The sequence below is a fragment of the Sparus aurata genome, chromosome 21 (assembly GCF_900880675.1).
Source record: "Sparus aurata chromosome 21, fSpaAur1.1, whole genome shotgun sequence".
Taxonomy (NCBI): domain Eukaryota; kingdom Metazoa; phylum Chordata; class Actinopteri; order Spariformes; family Sparidae; genus Sparus; species Sparus aurata.
In genome coordinates, this window is record NC_044207.1 from 2,475,203 (window position 1) to 2,495,379 (window position 20,177).

General features: G+C 41.7%; 1 protein-coding gene across 3 annotated transcripts in view; it reads left to right on the top strand.

Annotated features, from left to right (window-relative positions):
- LOC115572876 (phospholipid phosphatase-related protein type 4-like) overlaps positions 1–20,177 on the top strand; it is a 168,819-nt gene that overhangs the window by 105,913 nt on the left and 42,729 nt on the right. For all 3 annotated transcript variants that reach the window (XM_030403348.1, XM_030403346.1, XM_030403347.1), the window contains 2 exons: positions 7,691–7,826; positions 12,166–12,388. In XM_030403348.1, coding sequence (XP_030259208.1) covers positions 7,691–7,826; positions 12,166–12,388 — 359 coding nt within the window. The remainder of the gene's footprint in view (positions 1–7,690; positions 7,827–12,165; positions 12,389–20,177) is intronic.

Sequence of the window (20,177 nt, forward strand, 5' to 3'; positions counted from 1 at the left end):
CACCAAACCAGCACTTACCAGCATGGAAATCAAGCTGGTCTATGCTGGTTTTTCCAGCAGGGTGCCATTGTGACTGCACTTCCTGCTGGAGCTGGATGAATTGATGGTGGGTTCTTTTCCAGCACTTGGAGCACCTATTTTGCTCGTATTTTTTTCTATCTATCCGTTTGCTGCTGTATCAGGTCTTGTAACAGGCCGGAAAGTTACGTTTTTGCAGATTAGTAGGTTTGCTAACCAATTGCCCCCTGCTGGTGATGATCATCTTGAGCCTCCTCCTTCATTGGTACTTAGGGCTTATTTGGCTTAGTTGACATCTGCATTACTGCCACCTACTGGCCTGTAGCCACCACTGCCACCGTTTGTAAGATGTCTGATTCGAATGGAAAGAAGGTGGTGGGCAGGCAGCTCAACAGACATCTTGACTTTCCAATGGTTAAACTTTATTTACAGTGCTCTCCATTACACATATTACTTAGGCAAATTAGAAGTTCTCTTTTTGCAAGTTAAAAGATATCTCACCCACTTCGTCACAAGGGTTTGCCTCGATTCCACTGTAGACACGCCCATTCATTCAGTTGCAGGGTGTCACCATGAGATGGCGTTTCCCTTACAAAAAACATATACAGCATAGACATCCTTTAAACCTTAACCATATTCCTTTACTCCATTACATCTCAGTGGCAAATATTACACTTTTTTCCACAACATTTATTTAAAAACTTTAGTTGGTTTAATTTGGGTTAGTTAGCCATAGCTCTATGGGTTACTTTACTTACTTAATTTATATTTTATATCAATAATCTAAATTTCTAGCCAGGTTATATTATTATAGGTTACGCTACCCAGCAGTATACATGGTTATTAAAATGAGTTAATCCTTTACCTGCTGCAGCTCTAAAGTTCTGAACACATTAATGTATCAATAGTTATAATTAGAGAATATTCTATATGAATAGTATTCTGAAATGGACCATTTGTTTATTCAGTTTATAGAGTCGTGAAAATGAAGACCGTGTGTTTATTTATTGTGTTTAAGCACATGAAATCAGTAAATTAAGATCTTTCTGTTCTGATTAAAATGTATCGTATTGATGCACCCCAGTGGCTCAGCTGGTAGTGCGTGCAAGCCAAATACAGGCACCCTGCAGAGGCCCAGGGTTCAAGCTAGGGCTGCACGATATAGCACTTTAAGTTATGCTACACTGCTGCTGTCTTGTGGACAATTAACCTGCACTGATCTTACCACTTTTTGTGAATGTTACAAGTATGACTTCTGTCTGTGTTATAGAGATATTCTTATTGTTATCTTTTATTGCTTGCTTTTATTGTGCTGGGACCTGAGTACATGATTCATTCTATCACGTGCAAACATGAATTGAATGACAATAAACAAACCTTTGAACCTTTTGAGATATCAATCTTAAAATGGAACATTCAAGCTTCATAATTATATTAAGTAACAAACAATGAGTGATAACAGGTTAATCAACCTTTTATTCAACCAGTGAAATGTTTTACAGCAAACAAAAAATCTTTCCTTTTATCAAAAATGATGAAAAATAATTTTAAAAAGTAATAATAAGAGCAGCTCTACATCAGATTCCTGAGTGTTCCAGAACCACTTGTTTTGTAAATAGTAGAAAATCAGTAAACAGGCTTTAAAAAAACCAATATTAAAATAAATAAATAAATAAATAAAATAAGAGTACCCCCTTGTGTCCCAGTTGTTGAAAAACGCGCGCTAAAGTGCCCTTTTGGGAGCCAAAACGCATGCTAATATGCCCTCTTGGGTGGAAAAAACACACTAAACTGCCCCCTTGGCTGGTTAAAACATGATAAACTGCCCTCTTGGGTGGCAATAACGTGCGCTAAAGTGCCCTCTTGGGAGGCAAAAAAGCGTGCTAAAGTGCCTTCTTGGGAGGCAAAAATGCGTGCTAAAGTGCCCACCTGGTCGGCAAAATACAACTGCCCTCTTGGGTGGCAAACATGTGTGCTAATGTGCGCTCTTGGGAGGCAAAAACGTGTGCTAAAGTGCCTTCTTGGGAGGCAAAAACGCATGCTAAAGTGCCCTCTTGGGAGGCAAAAACGCATGCTAAAGTGCCCTCCTGGTTGGCAAAACACACTAAACTGTCCTCTTGGGTGGAACAAACACTAAACTGCCCTCTTGGCTGGTTAAAACATGATAAACTGTCCACTTGGGTGGCAAACGGGCGTCTTTAAGTGCCTTCCTCATTGGCAAAACATTGGCCCTCTTAGGTGAAAATAAAACACTTAATTGCTCTCTTGGGTGGTTAAAACAAGTTTAAGCGCACTCCCGGTTGGCAAAACATGATAACCTGCCCTCTAGTCTTGGGTGGTATAAACGCGTGCTTAAGTGCTCTCTTGAACACACTAAACTGCTGCCATTGGGTGGAGAATATTGATTCCAATTAAGGCATGCAAGCTTTCCCAGAGTCATTTCATGGTCTCAACAAGTTAAACCCTGTTTATGTTCAATACACTTTGTATGGCCATTAGCCCATATTTTCTGTTTTCTTTAATTAATTTTCTTTTTTTTTTTTTTTTTGTTTGCAAACGGCCGATGGGCTAATAATCTTTCTAGATTTTATTTTCAATTTACAATTTAGGCTAGGTCAGTTAGATTCATTGTATTTAGTAAATGATGGAATAAATTGATAGCAGCTAGATAGATGGTAACTTTAAGTTTTAAGAACACATTCCCGTTGTTAAATAAGTCCATTCCATGCATTTACGTATTCAGTTTTAGACACACTCTCTCTCAAATGGTCACATGTCAGTGGGGACTTAATACTGACTGAGGTGCAACCCGGCATCCTACTGCTGTGTGAGGTAGGTAGCTAATATAGCAAGCTGTCTATTAAGTTACCAATTTTGCATTACTAAATACTAGTGTATGTACCCTGGTGCAATTATTAGGTAGAGATGCCTATCACATGTTTAAGCCTAGGCTGAGGAGCTAGCCTAGCTAAGTCTTGCAGGAATAGCTTTTTAAAACTAGCCAGTAAAATTAAAAGTGGGGTTAGCAATGCATATCAGGGTTTCCGCCAGGTTTAAGTTGACCCCCCACCAGGCTAAGCATTTGGGATTTTTTATTCTATTTTAATTTTTAAAAATGCTTTTCTTTAAAATGCCTTTTTAAGTGCACAGCTCAGTTGGAAACATATACAGTGGCTTGCAAAAGTATTCACCCCCCTTGAACTTTTCCACATTTTGTCACGTTACAACCACAAATTGTATTTTAATGGGATTTCATGTGATAGACCAACACAAAGTGGTGCATAATTGTGAAGTGGAAGGAAAATGATACAAGGTTTTCAAACATTTTTAAAAATAGAAAACTGAAAAGTGTGGTGTGCAAAAGTATTCACCCCACTTTACTCTGATACACTTAAATAAAATCCAGTGCAACCAATTGCCTTCAGAAGTCACCTAATTAATAAATGGAGTCCACCTGTGTGTAATCTAATCTCAGTGTAAATACATCTGATCTGTGAAGGCCTCAGAGGTTTGCTAGAGAACATTATTGAACAAACAGCATCATGAAGCCCAAGGAACACACCAGACAGGTCAGGGATAAAGTTGTGGAGAAGTTTAAAGCATGGTTAGGATATGAAAAAATATCCCAAGCTTTGAACATCTCACAGAGCACTGTTCAATCCATGGGATGGGAAGATGGATGGAGCCAAATACAGGACAATCTTGGAAGAAAACCTGTTAGAGTCTGCAAAAGACTTGAGACTGGGGCGGAGGTTCACCTTCCAGCAGGACAACGAGCCTAAACATACAGTCAGAGTTACAATGGAATGGTTTAAATCAAAGCATATTCATGCGTTAGAATGGTCCAATCAAAGTCCAGGCCTAAATCCAAGTGAGAATCTTTTGCAAGACTTGAAAATTGCTGTTCACAGACGCTCTCCATCCAATCAGACTAAACTTGAGCTATTTTGCAAGATGGAATGGGAAAATATTTCAGTCTTTATATGTGCATCGCTGGTAGAAACTTACCCCGAAAGACTTGCAGCTGTCATTGCAGGGAAAGGTAGTTCTACAAAGTATTGACTCAGGGCGGTGAATACTTTTGCACACCACACTTTTCTGTTTTTTATTTTTTTTAATTTTTAATTTTTTTAAAGATTTTTTGGCATAGACACCTTTATTAAGCAGTAGACAGATAGGAAATATGGGAGAGAGGGGGGATGTGACATGCAGCAAAGGACCTCCAGCCGGAATCAAACCGGGGTTGGCTGCGTTTATGGCATGCGCTCTAACCACTCGACCACCTGCGCGCCATCTGTTTTTTATTTTAACTGCCACTGTATGTCCATGCTTCATCATAGTTTGTTTCTTTTGAGGTGTCAAATAAATATTTCAAATGTGTATTGTTCCCTGTGTTTTTATCACAGAGCCCTATTGGGTGAAGAAAAACACACTAAACTCCAGAAGACTATTAAGACCAAGAAATACTATGAAACATTACTGTTGCAATGACTTTTATGTTGGGCCCCTTTTTGATCTATATTGAGCCAGAACTATATCTCACAGAACCAGTTTGGATTATCTGGTGCTAATATGGTGTTAAAATGCACTAGAATACAGGAAATGGCATCTACTTAATTGAAAATGTTCTGGGGGAGGACCCCCAGACCCACCAGGGTTTTATTTCCTTCATACATCCATGTCTCTGTGTGTTCTTTACAGTCCAATGTTGAATCTACACAGTTCTCGTGGATGCTGATCCTAACTACAAATTAACTTGAGTAGTTCTGAGTAGTTAGTCTGTTTTAAGGCTATATAATGTGCCATTTGTATAACATATAAACATGTCTAAAGTGCCCTCGGCAACACACGGAACTTAGTGCCCTCTTCAGTGGCGAGAACGTGCTGTACGTGCCCTTTTTTTTCTTTTCGCCCCTGCCCTTCAAAAAGTCTGTGCACGCCACTGGTAAGGAATCACCCTTTTCTGCAGCTCTGCTCCCTTTTTCTTTGAAGAAACTGCCCAAAGACCTCTTAGCTTTCTTTTCCTGGGGTGTGGCAGCCGCTTTGGGTTCGACCTCAGAGCTGCAGGATGGTGTCTCCTGGGTCTCAATCATCTCCATCATCTCTGAAGTCACTCTGGCAGTGACTTGGGACTTGTTGTCTGCACTGACAAAATCCATCTTGAATCTGGGGTCCAAACAAGATGCTATATCAAGCAGCTCCTGAGTAGCTTCATCCTCATATTTCTCGTTGATGTACTTCAACATCTTATCCTTCACCTTCCTTGTTAGCTCTGTGTCTTCCTCCTGCACAACCATGATTGAGTTGTTTAAGAGGTGAAGAACAGGCTTCACAGGAAATATTGACATAGTCTTCTCCTGAAAGTGCATCAGTAAAGTCCTGCAGTGGGCCCATCGACCTGCTGACAGATTTGAGGACATTTATATCTTGCCAAGTTGGAATTATATGGCACATTTTCTTGTCCACAGACAGAACCTGAGTTATGGCCTTCTGCTGCTCCAGTAACCTACTGATCATCAACGGTCTAGAGCCCCATCTTGTCTGGCATTCTGATAGGAGGGAATGAGTTGGTAGATTGAGGTCCTTCTGGGCTTTTTCAAGACCACTTCTGGCCTTCCAGCTGTGAGATAAGTCACCAACAAGCTTCTTGCAGACACCCACAGCACGCTCAATACGTCCATCATGTTTGACTCCATTTTCTATGGTGTAATAAAAACGGTGCACATGAATCATTTCACATACATTTTGAATAAAAACATGTTCATGTTTTATACCTTGCAAAACTATGGTACCTAAACATGAATTTTATCGCTTCTGCATGTTCTTTACATGTTACAAATATGAAATTAATTAATTCTCAATTACAACTTGAATCTCATATGTTTGACATCTAACACACACACACTCACACATACAAATAACATATGCAAGCTATGTGTGCTCCAACTTGAAGTGAGTGTATCAATAAATTAATATTGACAAGTAATTGCTTTTAAAACTAAGATGCATTAACCTGATTTAACTTAAGAAAACTAATGATTTCAGAAAATATTAGGCAAAGTAGCTAAGTAAGCATAGACTTAGCATAGGCATAGAGTATAGACATAACTTACCAACTGCAAGATGAAGTCTGTGGCCAAAACACTGCAGTCTTGTCCACTCATTCTGTGCAGCAGCTTTCACCATGTTTGCAGCGTTGTCTGTTGTTATGCAGACTAGACGAGTGTCATCTAGGCCCCATGCAGCCACCGCTTCTCTCATCCCCATTGCAATGTTCTCACTTGTGTGATCCTCCGGGAAATATGCCGTTTGCAAACAGCGACTTCTAAGTTGGAACTCCCGATTAATGAAGTGGACAGTCAGACTAATGTAGGGCTCCGCTGTCCGACTGGACCACAAGTCCGTTGTCGCTGCATAATACTTCACATCTGACAGCTCTGTCTGAACTTCTGCCTTGCATTCCTCGTACAGCTCCAGGATGGCAACTTGAGAAAAAAAGCTGCGTGACGGTATAACGTACCGTTTGTCAAGCGAGCTGATCATTTTTTAAAAACCATCTTTGGAAACAGTATAAAAGGGTACCATGTCTTTAGCCAGGTGAAATGTGATGACATCCGTTATTTCTTTCTGCCGTTTGGAACCCTTCTCATATGGTGTAACACTTGCAAAGGCTTCCGAAATGGTTTGTTGTTTTGGACGACAGTCAGTTCTGGCTTTGCATTCGTCGTATTGAGCTGTGTGGTAGCGATGTAAATGGTCAAATAAATTACTTGTGTTACCTCTTGTTGTGGCAACAGCTGTGAGGCAATGTCGACACAGAACACTTTTTTGTTCTATGTCATCTTTCTTGTAGCCGAAATAATTCCAGATTACGAAGTTGACTTTCTTTTAGGTACAAGGTCTTCGTTATTGGCGACTTTGTTGCTCATTTTTCAACGCTGTTACCAGCAACTCACTTCATGTGCAGGGGCGTGGTCGGCTTCTGCACACTGATTAAGAACTAATGTGATTGGTGTATTGCTGTGCGTGCAGAGTCTGCATGGTGCAGTGTGTGTCAGGTACCCTAAAATTAGATAAGTTCATTTGCCTCCTACATCACAGGCTCTGCGATGTGACTATTGCACACACGTATATCGCAATGGCGATGCTCAAATGATATAACGTGCAGCCCTAGTTCAAGCCCGACCTGTGGTCTCTTGCTGCGTGTCAACACCCTGCCTCGGGTCATCTCTCAAGCTGCTTTGCCAAGAGAAGTGAAATATGTCTCCCCCTGCTGAGTTTCATCTGAGTTTTTTAACTGCATTCATAGTACATAAAAAAATGGTGGGGACTGTTTCAAGAGCTCTCTCTATTTTTTTAGTTAAGTACTAGAAGAAAAATTTTCCTCATGGCGTATTAGGGGTTACACTTAAGTGTTATCAGCACAGTCAGGTGCAGACAGTGTGGAGATTAGAGAGAGCATGCGGCGGTTGAAATCTGCCCACATATTCTATTTGACATGGACGTACATCTCATGACTGAACTTATAGATCCTCTAACAGCCATTTCACTGTGACGTTAAAAAGGCATTGGTGCAGGACTTCCCAGCTGACATGGCTGCCACATGAAACTAGATGCTTGTACCTTTGCTGTGTGCTCCCTTGTGTTTCACTGTGTGTGTTTTTATATGCAGGGTGTGTACGCAGTGGGGAATTTCCAGCCCAGTGAGGATCGGTCCAGAAGTCGACCACCTCCCCCAACCCTGAGAGAGCCCCCCCTCTCCTCCCTACCCAATGTCAGCCAATCAGCAATTAGCAACAGTCACCAAGGTAAAAACCTGCCTGCAAGATGATTCTTTGAGTTACAGATTACATCACCCTGTCATGTCAACCACTAAAATTCCTTTTCATAAAAAATGTTACACATCATCCCTACCGGTCAGCTTCACTAATGCTAATGAGTACAGTCACACTGTGTACAGATAGAATAGTGACTTTAAACAAGGAAATAAAATGTTGTAATTACCAAATCGAAGGCGAAAATTAAATGGTCCTGTCATAAAATTGTCGGTCCTTTCTGACAAAATTGTTTTGTATTAATCAATGACCTTAGACATTGTTCATTTATTCTGACTAAACCAGTCAGTCATGGCAGGAATGGGGTAGAAAAGTATGGTGCACTTGACAACAATTTTCTGCTGTGCCACTGGTAGGAGAATAGTATCAACACCCAAAGAGGTTGGCTTATTTATTTATTTGTTGAACTGCTCATTTTAAACTATGCTTATTGGCAAACCGGATGTCTGTATGACATTGTTTCCGTTGGAAAGTATTGGTTTAGGATTCAAGATAGGTGGAGTTCCTGAAGAGACAATGTTGGTGTTCAATGGAGTCCCAGCTTAGGTCGGACAAATTGGATTTAACTGGAAAGTTCAATGCCTGGACCTGTCAACATTTGATGATCTGTGAAGTCCTAGCAACAAGACGAAGATAAACCATCGTCAGCTGATGACATAAAGCACTATGAGCAGAGCACTGTCGTTGAGACCATGACCAGGTGCTGAAGAAAAAAGTTTTTTGTAGATAATTGTAACTTTTGTCAAGGGAAGGAAAGCAGCCTCAGCCACAGCTTTAGAACACCTCAACATTAGCAGCCCTCTTTACAGCAAAAAGGGTCGACCAAGAGAAACAGGTAAATTCCCGTGTAGGAACACCAGCCCTTTGTCTCTGCATCTTAAAGTGGTCCTGTCCTGCCATGATCACCTTTAACCCAAATTGACTAATTTTTCCAGCATATGGGCCTGAAAGCCCCTCACCTCTTTACCTGGCAGATCTTCTCCTCTCCACCAGTGGGAGGATGTTGTTTTTCTTGCTATAAGCAGATCACCAGAGACTTTCTTTTAGTAATTTACAACGACTAAGCACATCTGGTCTTTTCCGCCCCCTCCAAAGAAGATGAACCCCTTTTCCTCAGGTCAAACGAGGTCAAGCGCGATAGAGTCTTCTTTCTCCACATCAGAAGAAAGGAGAACTGGTTTCTAACACAGATGTTGTGATTGAAGGTGTCTTACTTATCTACACCTCTCTCCCTCTGGAACATTCTCCAGTGGGGGAAGGCTAGATGGGAAACCTAATCTGTGTGTTCTTCCACCTCACATGTCCAACTATTATTTACGACCGTTGTTCCTGGGTCTGACATTCCAATCCCACTGCAGTCTCTATCCTCATCCAAATTCAAATACGTCCTAAATAACTAATAAACTACAATCTCATTTTCTTAATTTTAGCAGATTCCAAAATAGCGTAAGAAGGTCATACAATAGATCTTTCCCATGTTATTGTCAAGCCCAAATTAAGTTTTTTACTCAATGAGTTTGAGGTCAACAGAAACCAGCCCCTCCCCTTGGTGATGGAGGAGAGACTTGCAGATCATTATTCCTTGTGTAATACTTGTGTTATTTACCAGTTATGTCTGATATGTTTTGTTAATATAGAACTACAAGGAATATGTATAAGTCCTTGGTCCTACTGTGTATTGTATACTTTATTGTTTTATGTTGTATACTTTATTGTTTTATGTCTTAATCAAGTTATAATTCTTTTGAATGATAAGTGATCATAATCATGTTGCATCTTTTCACGAAGGCAAAAATTTGACTTTTAAGATCGTGAAGTTTTGGGAAGGTTAAAACACGATTTCAAAACATGAAATACAATAGTGTTGTTAGATTAAACTTTTGGGAGCCTAAACTCAGATCACAAAAGGGGGGACACTCAGCCGGCCCCACCCCTTGTGATCCATCTGCTACAGGTCGTAAAACAGAGAGGCATGCTCTGCTCCTCACTTCTCTTCTGTCACCTCTCTATTCATTTCTCTCTGTCTGTCTTCTTCTCCTTCTTCTCTCTTCTCTTCTCTTCTCTTCACTTCTTTGCTTTTCATTTTTATTTTTATTTTTAAAGTAATCTTTACTTTTATTTTTGCAACAAGCTCTAAGAAAAGCGAATTGAATCACTACTTTAAGTGTTCCAAGTTTTTAATAGAACAAATTATTTTCTTTTTTTGATTTTTGATTTTAATATACTGTTCAAGTATCACCGCCAGGAACCCTGTGATCCAGAAGAAGTTGAATTAGTTTCAGAATCAGAACTTAAGAACCACCACTTGAAACCACAAAGAAAAAGTCTTTTTCAAGACTGTGATCATTTGATGAAGAACATTGCAGTCATTGTCTGCTTCAGAAGCCTTAAAAGGAGTCTCCAACAAAAGAGACTTTGTGTGCTCCCAGCCGAGACCGACTCTGCCCCCAGCGCTCCCAAGGCGGAAACCCCGCTGGGCCTTCGGAACAAGAGTTCCTCAACAGAGTACCGGCCTTCCCTCTGGCTATTGGACCGACGGGCTGTGCCGTAGTCCAACCCAGAACTCTCAAGGACACCAAAATTCAGTGCCTCCTGACTCCCTGACAAAACAGGCTGAACGTCTTCATGCAGCTGGATCCACACACGTGAGAATGAGTGGTGTCTTAAGTTCTGACTTCTGTCTAGGTTCTGACTTCTGTCTAAGTTCTGACTTCTATCTTATGAACTTAAAAAAATTGAGATTAGGGTCTCGTTATTATTAAGAATTATTCCCGTAATATTTAATATATATAAAACCCGACTCTTTAACTTTACCATCTGCCAACGGTCACATGACTTTATTACCTTCCTAATTACAGTCTTTACATTTTCTGTTATATGTTGTTGTTCGTCTAAAATTGTCATTTCATTTATTTTACCCCAAATTATTTAGTCAATAAACATATATAATCGTTTGTCTTTGTCTGGAACTTAATTTTAATGTGGAGAACCGATGGATACGTGCAAAGAAGTCACTACTTCAGAATATTGAGACTGAATGAATTGATTTGGAATGGACTCTAACTGTCCAAGCAAACTTGTAGTTAGGTGTTTGGAATAATTTCCTCCTGATTATTCCAAGAACTAAACAATGGAGGTGGTGCCCCATTTACGAGTGTATTATTAATCGCCAGTGATTAATTATCATATATATATCAAAGTAGTGTGTGAGCATAAACTCCTACACCTGAGGTGCAGCTGAGACTACCCTGACCTGACATTGTCCTGTGGTTAAAGTTAAATAAGCACGTGGTCATTCTGGAGCTCAGTGTTCCTAGACCAAGACTGAATGGAGAATGGCAATGTGATGAATGGGGCCAAGTACGAAGACCATTGCAGGGGTGGAGAACCCAGTGCTTGCAGGTGGAAGTCCCTAAGCAAAGTGCTCAAACAAAGCGAGCTATGGAGTACAGATGCTGGTTGAGGATGTCTGAGACCTGTATCACCTATTGACCTCATGTTACTTCAGCGATGATGTGTCCTTGTGCATCTGAAGATTTACGTTACAACAAAACAAAAGAATAGCCTAAATAAGGCTCTAAAACTGGTGGATCCTACATTTCCCACAATGCAAATCAAATAGTGTCTTTCTTTGACACTACATGCTTGGAAGATGTCCAAATTCCACGCCATCAGTTTGTAAGGCAAGCTTTCTGTTAAGAAAAATTGTAATCTCCAAACGAGGACATGTTCGGGGTTATTTTTTTAAAAGCTCCTCCAGAGCCAAAGAAGACATGACCCAACTGTGATTTTGAGTCTTACTATACTGATTCTGAGGTGTACAAGTAGTGGAGCACCCCTTTAACTTGTAACTAAATATACCTTGTTGCTTAAGAAGAATACTTTAATGAAACCACCTTTTCAGAATTCACTCAGATGTGAAGAATGAGATCAGGAATAGATGTAGCTGAAATGAGAGAGTGGAGTGGCTGGGCCACAGAGTGGCTGGGCTCATCCTGAGAGAGGAGGAGTTTTAGGAGAGTGATCAGGATGTGCTGTGGGCACCTTCCTTTGGAGGTATTATGGGCATGCCCAAGAGTCCCAAGACCATAGAGGGTTTTTATTTCTAAATGAACCTGGGAACGCCTCAGGATCCCCAAGAAAGAGCTGGAAAAAGCTTGCTGAGGAGAGGAACAACTAAAATGTCTTGATGTCTTGCTAAACCTACAATGGCAAATGGATGGGTGGATACGTGAGAAGGTGGATGGATGGATTGGTGGATGTATGGGTGGCTGGATTATCAGTTTGACCTCTCCCCTTTGTCCGATTATAGGTCACCACACCCTGGCTCCCAGCCAACCAGAGCCCATCATCACCAGGACCTCCTCTCATACCCTGTCCCCCAACCGACCAGAGCCCATACTGACGCGAAGTTCCTCCTACCGAGAGCCCTCTATGTCTATGAAAAGAGCCAGTGCTGAAGTGGAGGCGATAACTCCATCCAGTCCTCTGGGTAACCATGACAACATGACCTTCAGCAGCAGTACATTGCCCAGGTAGATTTCTCTAATACAGACTTAACAGGTTTAGTTTGGTTTGGGAGAGAAAACAAGGTGCTGTTGAATGCTGTTTTGCTTTCGACTAATTGCTCTATTTTACCTTGTGGATTACATTTTAGCATGAAAAGTAAGTGCACAAATTCACTGCAGGGATTGTAGAGAAAGCATTTTTACAAGGAAAAATGTGGAGACTGCAGCTTGGGACATGTGACAAGCTAACAGTTGATGAGTCGTTCAGCCCACCCCTTCATTTAGCAACAATATCCCACACAGTGTCTGAGTCAACCAGTATTGGCTCCAGCAGAGTTAGAAAGTGTGACTGACAGGTTTAGTTCACGTTCTCTCTTAACTCTTAACAAGTCTTATCATGGCTGTCTGTCACTCTGTGGTCACATCATGGAGAAAATATTACTGCGTGTGTGTTTAACTGCCATAATTTTCACTGCTTTTTTCAGCACTTCTGTTACTGTGAGCAATCTGTCTGCTCTCCTGCTGTCTATGTATGCTGTACAAACATTGAGGGAAGAAGGAAAGGGATTTGAGATGTGATGAGATTGACTGTTGATGTGTCTGTGTGGGTGTATCTGAGAGGACAACAAATTTGAAATACTTTTAAAGCAGCACTGGTAGGAACTTGCAGGGCTCGGGGCATGTCAGGGTTTCTGGCATTGTCCCGAAGCACACACAGGTGTTGGAGTTCCTCAACATGGAGTTGACTGCACCATTTTTTTTAAAAAAATGGACAAAGGGGGACATAAGTAATGACTGTATGTGCTATTACACATATTGTAAAATGAGAGTTGTTGAAGTGGCTTGATCCTGGAAACCTGCCTGACATGTCGTTGGTGATTAGTGGGTGGAGGTCATGGCTAGACTAACGGTCCCATGGTCCTGTTTGGCTCCTCATACAATACTTTTTTTTATGAAATAGATCTGATTTGGGGAAGAAATGCACAGAAAAAACAAACATGTTAACTATTCCCCAAGACAGTTGGAGGTGGGTCGCTGTGGAAAACATGAATAAAACAGAATCTGGCAATTTATTGATCCATTCTGACCTACACTCAATAGAAAACGGCACAAAGACAATATTTTTCATGTTCGCACTCATCAGCTTCATTGATTTTTGTTGATATATTTGTATTGTGAGTTGATGTCAGTTTCACTTTTCAAACAAATTGTTACAGGATTAACACAAAAAAAAGACTGTGGAAGTTGTGGAATGATCCAAACATACCTGTTCCACAGGTAAACAGGTTCATTGGTAACAGGTGGCTGCAGTGCCAGCTCCAGCCATTTTGGTGCCATAGGCCAGATTAGGATTTGGAATCTAACAATGCAATGTCAAATCACAGTTCAGTTTAAAATGTCCCATTGACAGTGTCACAACATGCTTTATAAAGTTGTTATGTTCAAACAAGACAAAACAGTACAATGTAGAATATAAAAGGTCCAGTGAAGGTTTCCCTGGAGGTAGGTGGCATGCTGGATGTCGTGCTGCTGCTGCTGCTGATGCCTGACCTGCAGCTGTATTCAACATACAGTACATCCATACATACTGTTACCACTGCACTAAGTCTGTTGTGTCATACTCACTCATATAACTTAGGCACTGTACAAATAAGCTTTATTTGATACAAAAAAAACAGCAGCAGTTGCAGCCAAATAAGTTAAAAGGCTTGACATTCAGATGATTCATAAACATCCTCAGCAGCTAACATAGCTGAGCTATCCTTTATATCAATTTAAGTTGGCTAGAACAAATAATCCGTCTTCATACAATGCAGCATTTTTTTATGAATTAAAAGACGACATACGTGGGAAGGGCGCTAATGTGAAGCACTCCTCCAGCATGTGGCACTCTTGACAACCGCTTATATGGCCGATGCCAAGAGCCGTTCATGAGTGAGAGTAACATGATGGGGTATGCATGGAGCAGCAATGAAAGGCGGTCATTCTCAAGCAAGGATGAGACTCAGTTCACCACTTTGCAAACACATGATTATATAAACTTAATTAAACTGTTGTTAGTAAACACACCTTTGTTTGCAAATGGTTGCACTGGCCCTCATTTATCAATCTTGCGTGAAAACGGGTGCAGATCTGAGAGCAGAATTGGTCTTACGACAGGACACACGTGTGATTTATGAAACATTCGTATCTGACCAATTCCAGCGTACAAATGATCGGGTCTTGATAAATGCGGCGGCTGAATTTGATCATCATTAACATGTTACGCAATTAAATATTCCTGGTTCGGAGGCCTCGCCCACTGAGGTCAAACATGGAGAGAAGAAACACTGGCAAGAAAATAAACTTTTTCGAGATGGAGATCGGCATCCTGGCAGTGCCGGCACATCAAAGGCACTCCGTTCACTAATGCAATGTTGTGCAAAACTGAACAGGCCAAAATAATATGGCACACTTTCTCTGGGGTATACAGCAGCGCTCCCCCTGCTGGTCCGAGACGGAGCCACCTGCCCTTCAGCAACCCGAAGCAGCTCCACTGTGACCCATGTGCGTGTGTGCGCACTATTGAATCTCCGCTCCTGCTCTGTAGCAGGTTTGCCAGCGGGGTTATTAGGTATTCCGTTAATTAGTTGTCATATTTTATTTTACAAAAAAGTGGTATCAGTAAAAACGTGGGCTTTTTTTTTTAAATTAAAATGTTTTAATTTTGTTTTATTCGTTTTAAGAATCCGTGTTGATCTGTTCTAAATATGTGACTGCTTATGCTTAATGACAGACTGTCTTTTATTCGTTTTACACAGTGTCTCAACATTTTTGAGTCTGCGTTCTAATTTAATCATTAAACCTTACATTAGCTCATAGTGGCTCTGTTCTTTAGATGGTATGGAATAAGAGGAAATGGCCCATTTTCTCCCTCACCAAGACTGAAGTGCTTTTGAAAGAGATGCCAGGGGACGATATGATTTGTCTTCTTGGTTTCTGCCTGTGTTAAAGTTATCATTGGCTTCAAAAGTGCCAGTAGTCAGTAAAGATTCAGAAAATTTGATTATTAACTCCAGGAATTCCAATAACATAACTGTAAAACTTATTTTTAACATTTTCACATATCTTTGAGGAAATAAAGGTATAAATGAGTCAAAACTCTTTTCTAAAACTTGGAAGAGTATATAGAACATCAGAAATACTTAACCACCTAAATTAAAAAATGTCTATGTATTTATTGCAGTGCTATACAAAGACACTGTACATCCCACACACACACAAACACACACACACACACAAATAAAAACACCCACCCTTCTCATAAACAAATGATCTGTTCAGTCCCTCTCAAGCTACAAATAGCCCCGTCTACACACCACACCCTCTGAAACAAATCAGGGTCATTAACAAAAGAATAGTACTCAAACTCAGTGTGAAGACGAGCAGAGACCAGCCCGCGGAACAGTAACTCAGGTTCCACCAGCCACAAACCCTGCAACCCATTATGCCTCGTGAGCCAGTAGCCAGTTTAGCCTTGCCAAACAGAAAATTCATTAGCAGATCTGTGAGATTAGTCCGAACTGAATACCTGGGCCCCAGTGTGTAAAGCCCCTCAGAGAACACCACTCTCATCTTCCCACAGAGAGCAGAGAGTAGAGACAGTAAAGACAGCAAATGATGACATTCAGCAAACCCATGATGTACAGACTCAGGCGCGTTATAGAACACACAGCTCTCCCCCACATTATGATCCACTTTAGACTGAAACACATTTGTTGCCAGGGACCCATGTGTTACGAACCTGGCTCAAAGGCTCGCAACAAAAGGAGAAGAGTCCACACGCCAGTGTAATGCAGCAAAACATTTATTCAACTAAACAAAACAACCTAAAGTATGTGAATGTAAGTATCAGTAGTGTAGAGCAAAGGTGTGTGGGTGAGTGTTAAATTAAAGGAACAAACTCAAAAACAAACTGAAATAACCATAGCTGCCAGAACAAAAGAGAGCGAGCCTTTAAGATGGCCGCCCTATTTATATCCTTAGCTCCACCCTCTCAAAGTGCAGCCAACCAGCTGACGGCCTGGAAGATGCTTGAGGGCTACAGAGAGGTAAAAACATGGAAGGGTTAGAGCGAGGCCGTCACATCCCCCCCCCCCACAACAATGAGGGCCCAAAAGGGTACCTCACATACAGCGGGAAAATCAATCCATTCAACATGCTCAGTCTGTTACCACCATCAATTTCCTCATCGGACCACTCACTCCATTCACTGCCACTCAGCAACTTCTGGTACCTGGAAGAAGCAATTTAAGAGATGGAAGAGAAAAGGAGAGCAGCTTCAAAAAAGAAAATGTATCATTCAAGACAGACTTTAAAGAGGTAGTGCACGTGATAGAGCATCAGCCAAAACATTTTCAGACCCCTTAATATGGCGAATGTCTAGGTTGAATGGCTGAAGAAATAGACACCACCGCATAAGGCGCTGATTGGGATTCTGCAAAGAGTTTAAGAATATCAGAGGATTATGGTCAGTGTAAGCAACAAGTGGTTTTCCTCCACCACTAACATAGACCTCAAAGTGTTTCAATGCCCAAATAAGAGCCAGGGCCTCTTTCTCCACAATGGAATAATTCAACTGGTAAGAGTTGAACTTCCTTGAAAAGAAACTCACAGGGTGATCAATGCCATCCAAACCAGTCTGCAGGAGTACTGCTCCAGCCCCCAAATTGCTGGCATCTACCTGTAACTGAAATGGCTCATCAAGACGGGGAGCTGCCAAAACAGGAGCAGAGGAAATCAGACTCTTAACCTTTTCAAAAGCATGTTGACACTGTGGGGACCAATCAAACTTGACCTTTGAACTTAACAGGTTAGTAAGAGGGGCCACTTCTGTAGAAAAATTCTGGCAAAACCCACGATAGTACCCAGCCATACCTAGAAAGCGCATGAGTTCTTTCTTAGTGGTTGGCTGTGGAAACTGGTCAATAGCCAGAACTTTCGCTCTAACTGGGCGTACCTGCCCCTGGCCAACAATCTTCCCCAAATATGTGACTGTCCCTTTGGCAAACTCGCATTTAGCCAGATTTACTGTGAGATTGGCCCAAGCAAGACGATCAAACAAAGCTCTGATGCGATGTACATGCTCCTCCCAGGTATCGCTATATATTACAACATCATCTAAATACACTGCGCATCCCTCCAACCCTGCCACTACCTTGTTCATCAACCGTTGAAAGGTTGCCGGTGCGTTTCGCAGCCCGAATGGCATGACATTGTAGGAGTAAAGGCCTGAAGGTGTTATGAATGCTGCAATATCTCGAGCCCGTTTGGATAGAGGCACTTGCCAGTAACCCTTTAAAAGATCAAACTTGCTTACAAATTTTGCTGAGCCCACCTGATCAACACAATCCTCGATACGAGGTAGTGGAAAAGAGTCTGGCTTGGTGACATTATTCACTTTGCGAAAATCTGTGCATGGTCTAAATGTTTGGTCTGGTTTGCTTACCAACACACAGGGGGAGGCCCAGCTAGAACATGAGGGCTCTGCAATGTTGTTTTCCAACATGTAGTTCACCTCTGACTCCAACTGAGTGCGTTTCTCCTGAGAAAACCGGTAAAACCTTTGTCGAATTGGTTCAGCATCTCCTACCTCAATATCATGTTCTAATAGATGTGTTTGGGTTGGAGTGTCTGAAAACAAAACAGGAAATGACAAAATAAGGTTAGACAGTTCTTGTTTCTTATTGTCAGGTAAATGGTCCAACAACCTATCCAGGTCATTCAGTGACTCCGAATTTTTCAGTCGGCCTTGCATCACACAGTCGTCCGGAGTATAGACTGGCTCCTCACCACTTTCTTTCCCCAAAGACGGTGACACTACACCCAAAGAAGCCACCAAAGCCACTGGCTTTGTCTGTTCTGTAGTGGAGCGAAGAAAATAAGGTTTTAGCATGTTCACGTGGCATAATTGAGTGGACCTTCTCCGATCAGGTGTAGAAATCAAGTAATTGATACTGGAGACCTGGCGAAGAACAGAGTAGGGGCCTGAAAACTTTGCCTGAAAAGGAGATCCCACTACTGGAAGGAGTGCCAGAACCTGATCACCTCGACTAAACACATGCACTTCTGCTCGGTGATCATACAACTTCTTCATTTTTTCTTGAGAATTTTCGAGATTTGTTCTAGCCAACTTTCCTGCCTCATACAAACGTCTCTTAAATCCATTAACATAATCTGTCAGCTTTGTAGGTGGAGGAGACTGCTTCCAGTCAGCATGCAACACTGCTAATGGACCACGAACAGTGTGCCCAAACACAAGATCGTTTGGGCTAAAACCCGTACTCTCCTGGGTCACCCCTTGCGCAGCTAACAGCAGCCAGGGCAAACCCTCCTCCCAATCTCGACCCAGCTCAGTACAATAAGACCGCAAAAGCGACTTTAGAGTCTGATGGAACCTCTCAATAGCTCCTTGGCTTTCTGGATGATAAGCAGTGGATTGGACATGAGTGATACATAGTTTATTCAACATCTTTGCAAACAGGCCAGATGTAAAATTTGTTCCCTGATCACTTTGGATGACCTTTGGAATGCCAAAGACAGAAATGAACTGGGTTAAAGCTTTCATGACAGACTTTGTGGTAATGTTTCGTAAAGGATAAGCAGCAGGATATCTAGTAGTTTGACACATGACAGTAAAAAGATACATGCTACCAGTTTTAGACTTGGGCAGTGGGCCCACACAATCAATCTGCAAATGCTCAAAAGGCTGACCAACTGCTGGTATGGGATGCAATGGAGCAGGTTTAATTGACTGATTGGGTTTTCCTGTGAGCTGACAAGTGTGACATGTTCTGATGTATGCTGAAATATCTTTTTTCAAGCAAGGCCAGTAAAAGTAACGCAAGATTTTATCATACGTCTTCTTAACTCCCAAATGGCCAGCTACCATATCATGAGCAGTGCTCAAAATCCCATCTCTCAGCTTTTTTGGAACCACAATCTGAAACCTGGCATCGCCAACAAACCTATTACCTTGAGGCAGCCACTTTCTCACCAACATGCCCTCTTCCAGGAAGTATCCATGTGCCACACTTTCCATCTCTCCAGCTGGACGCACCTGCTGAAAGACCTCAACCAGATTAGGATCGTTCTGCTGCTCCTTTATCAGGACAGAGCGAGACACAGAGAAGGGAAAAGCCGGCAATGGCAACACAACATTTAAAGGAACCTTTTCCTCCTCCAATTTATTTTGGTTCACACAAGCCTGAGCCCTAGTAACAGCACATGCTGGAAAAACCTGTGGATGATCCCTGCCCTCAATCTCAACTTTATTCACAGATGAAGTATTGTTAACTGCTAAAGAAAGTTGTGAATCTGCCCAGATGCGACCCCCAGCCAACTCATTTCCCAGAATCACTTGCACCCCTTCAACTGGCAAAGCAGGCCGTACTCCCAACACAACCTCACCTTTAACCAGATCAGAACACAAAACAACCTTATGTAAAGGAGCAGGGACCAAAATCAACCCCATACCTCTTACCAACACAACATTACCTGTGTCTGTGTCCGATGAGAATGGCAGTACTGATGACAGAATGAATGAATCCAAAGCCCCCGAATCTCTCAAAATCTTAACAGGAATTTTTTCATCAGACCCTGCTAAAGATACAAATCCACTGGACACAAATTGGTCATAACCTGGATCAATTTCAGATGACACCCCCTGGGAAAGTCCCAGCGATTCTGCAGGAGAAGGTGCAGGCTCAGCAACCTGGGAGGCAAAATGTGTGCTGGCGAACTGCAGCAATAGCCACAGCCTTCTCACCCAATTGTG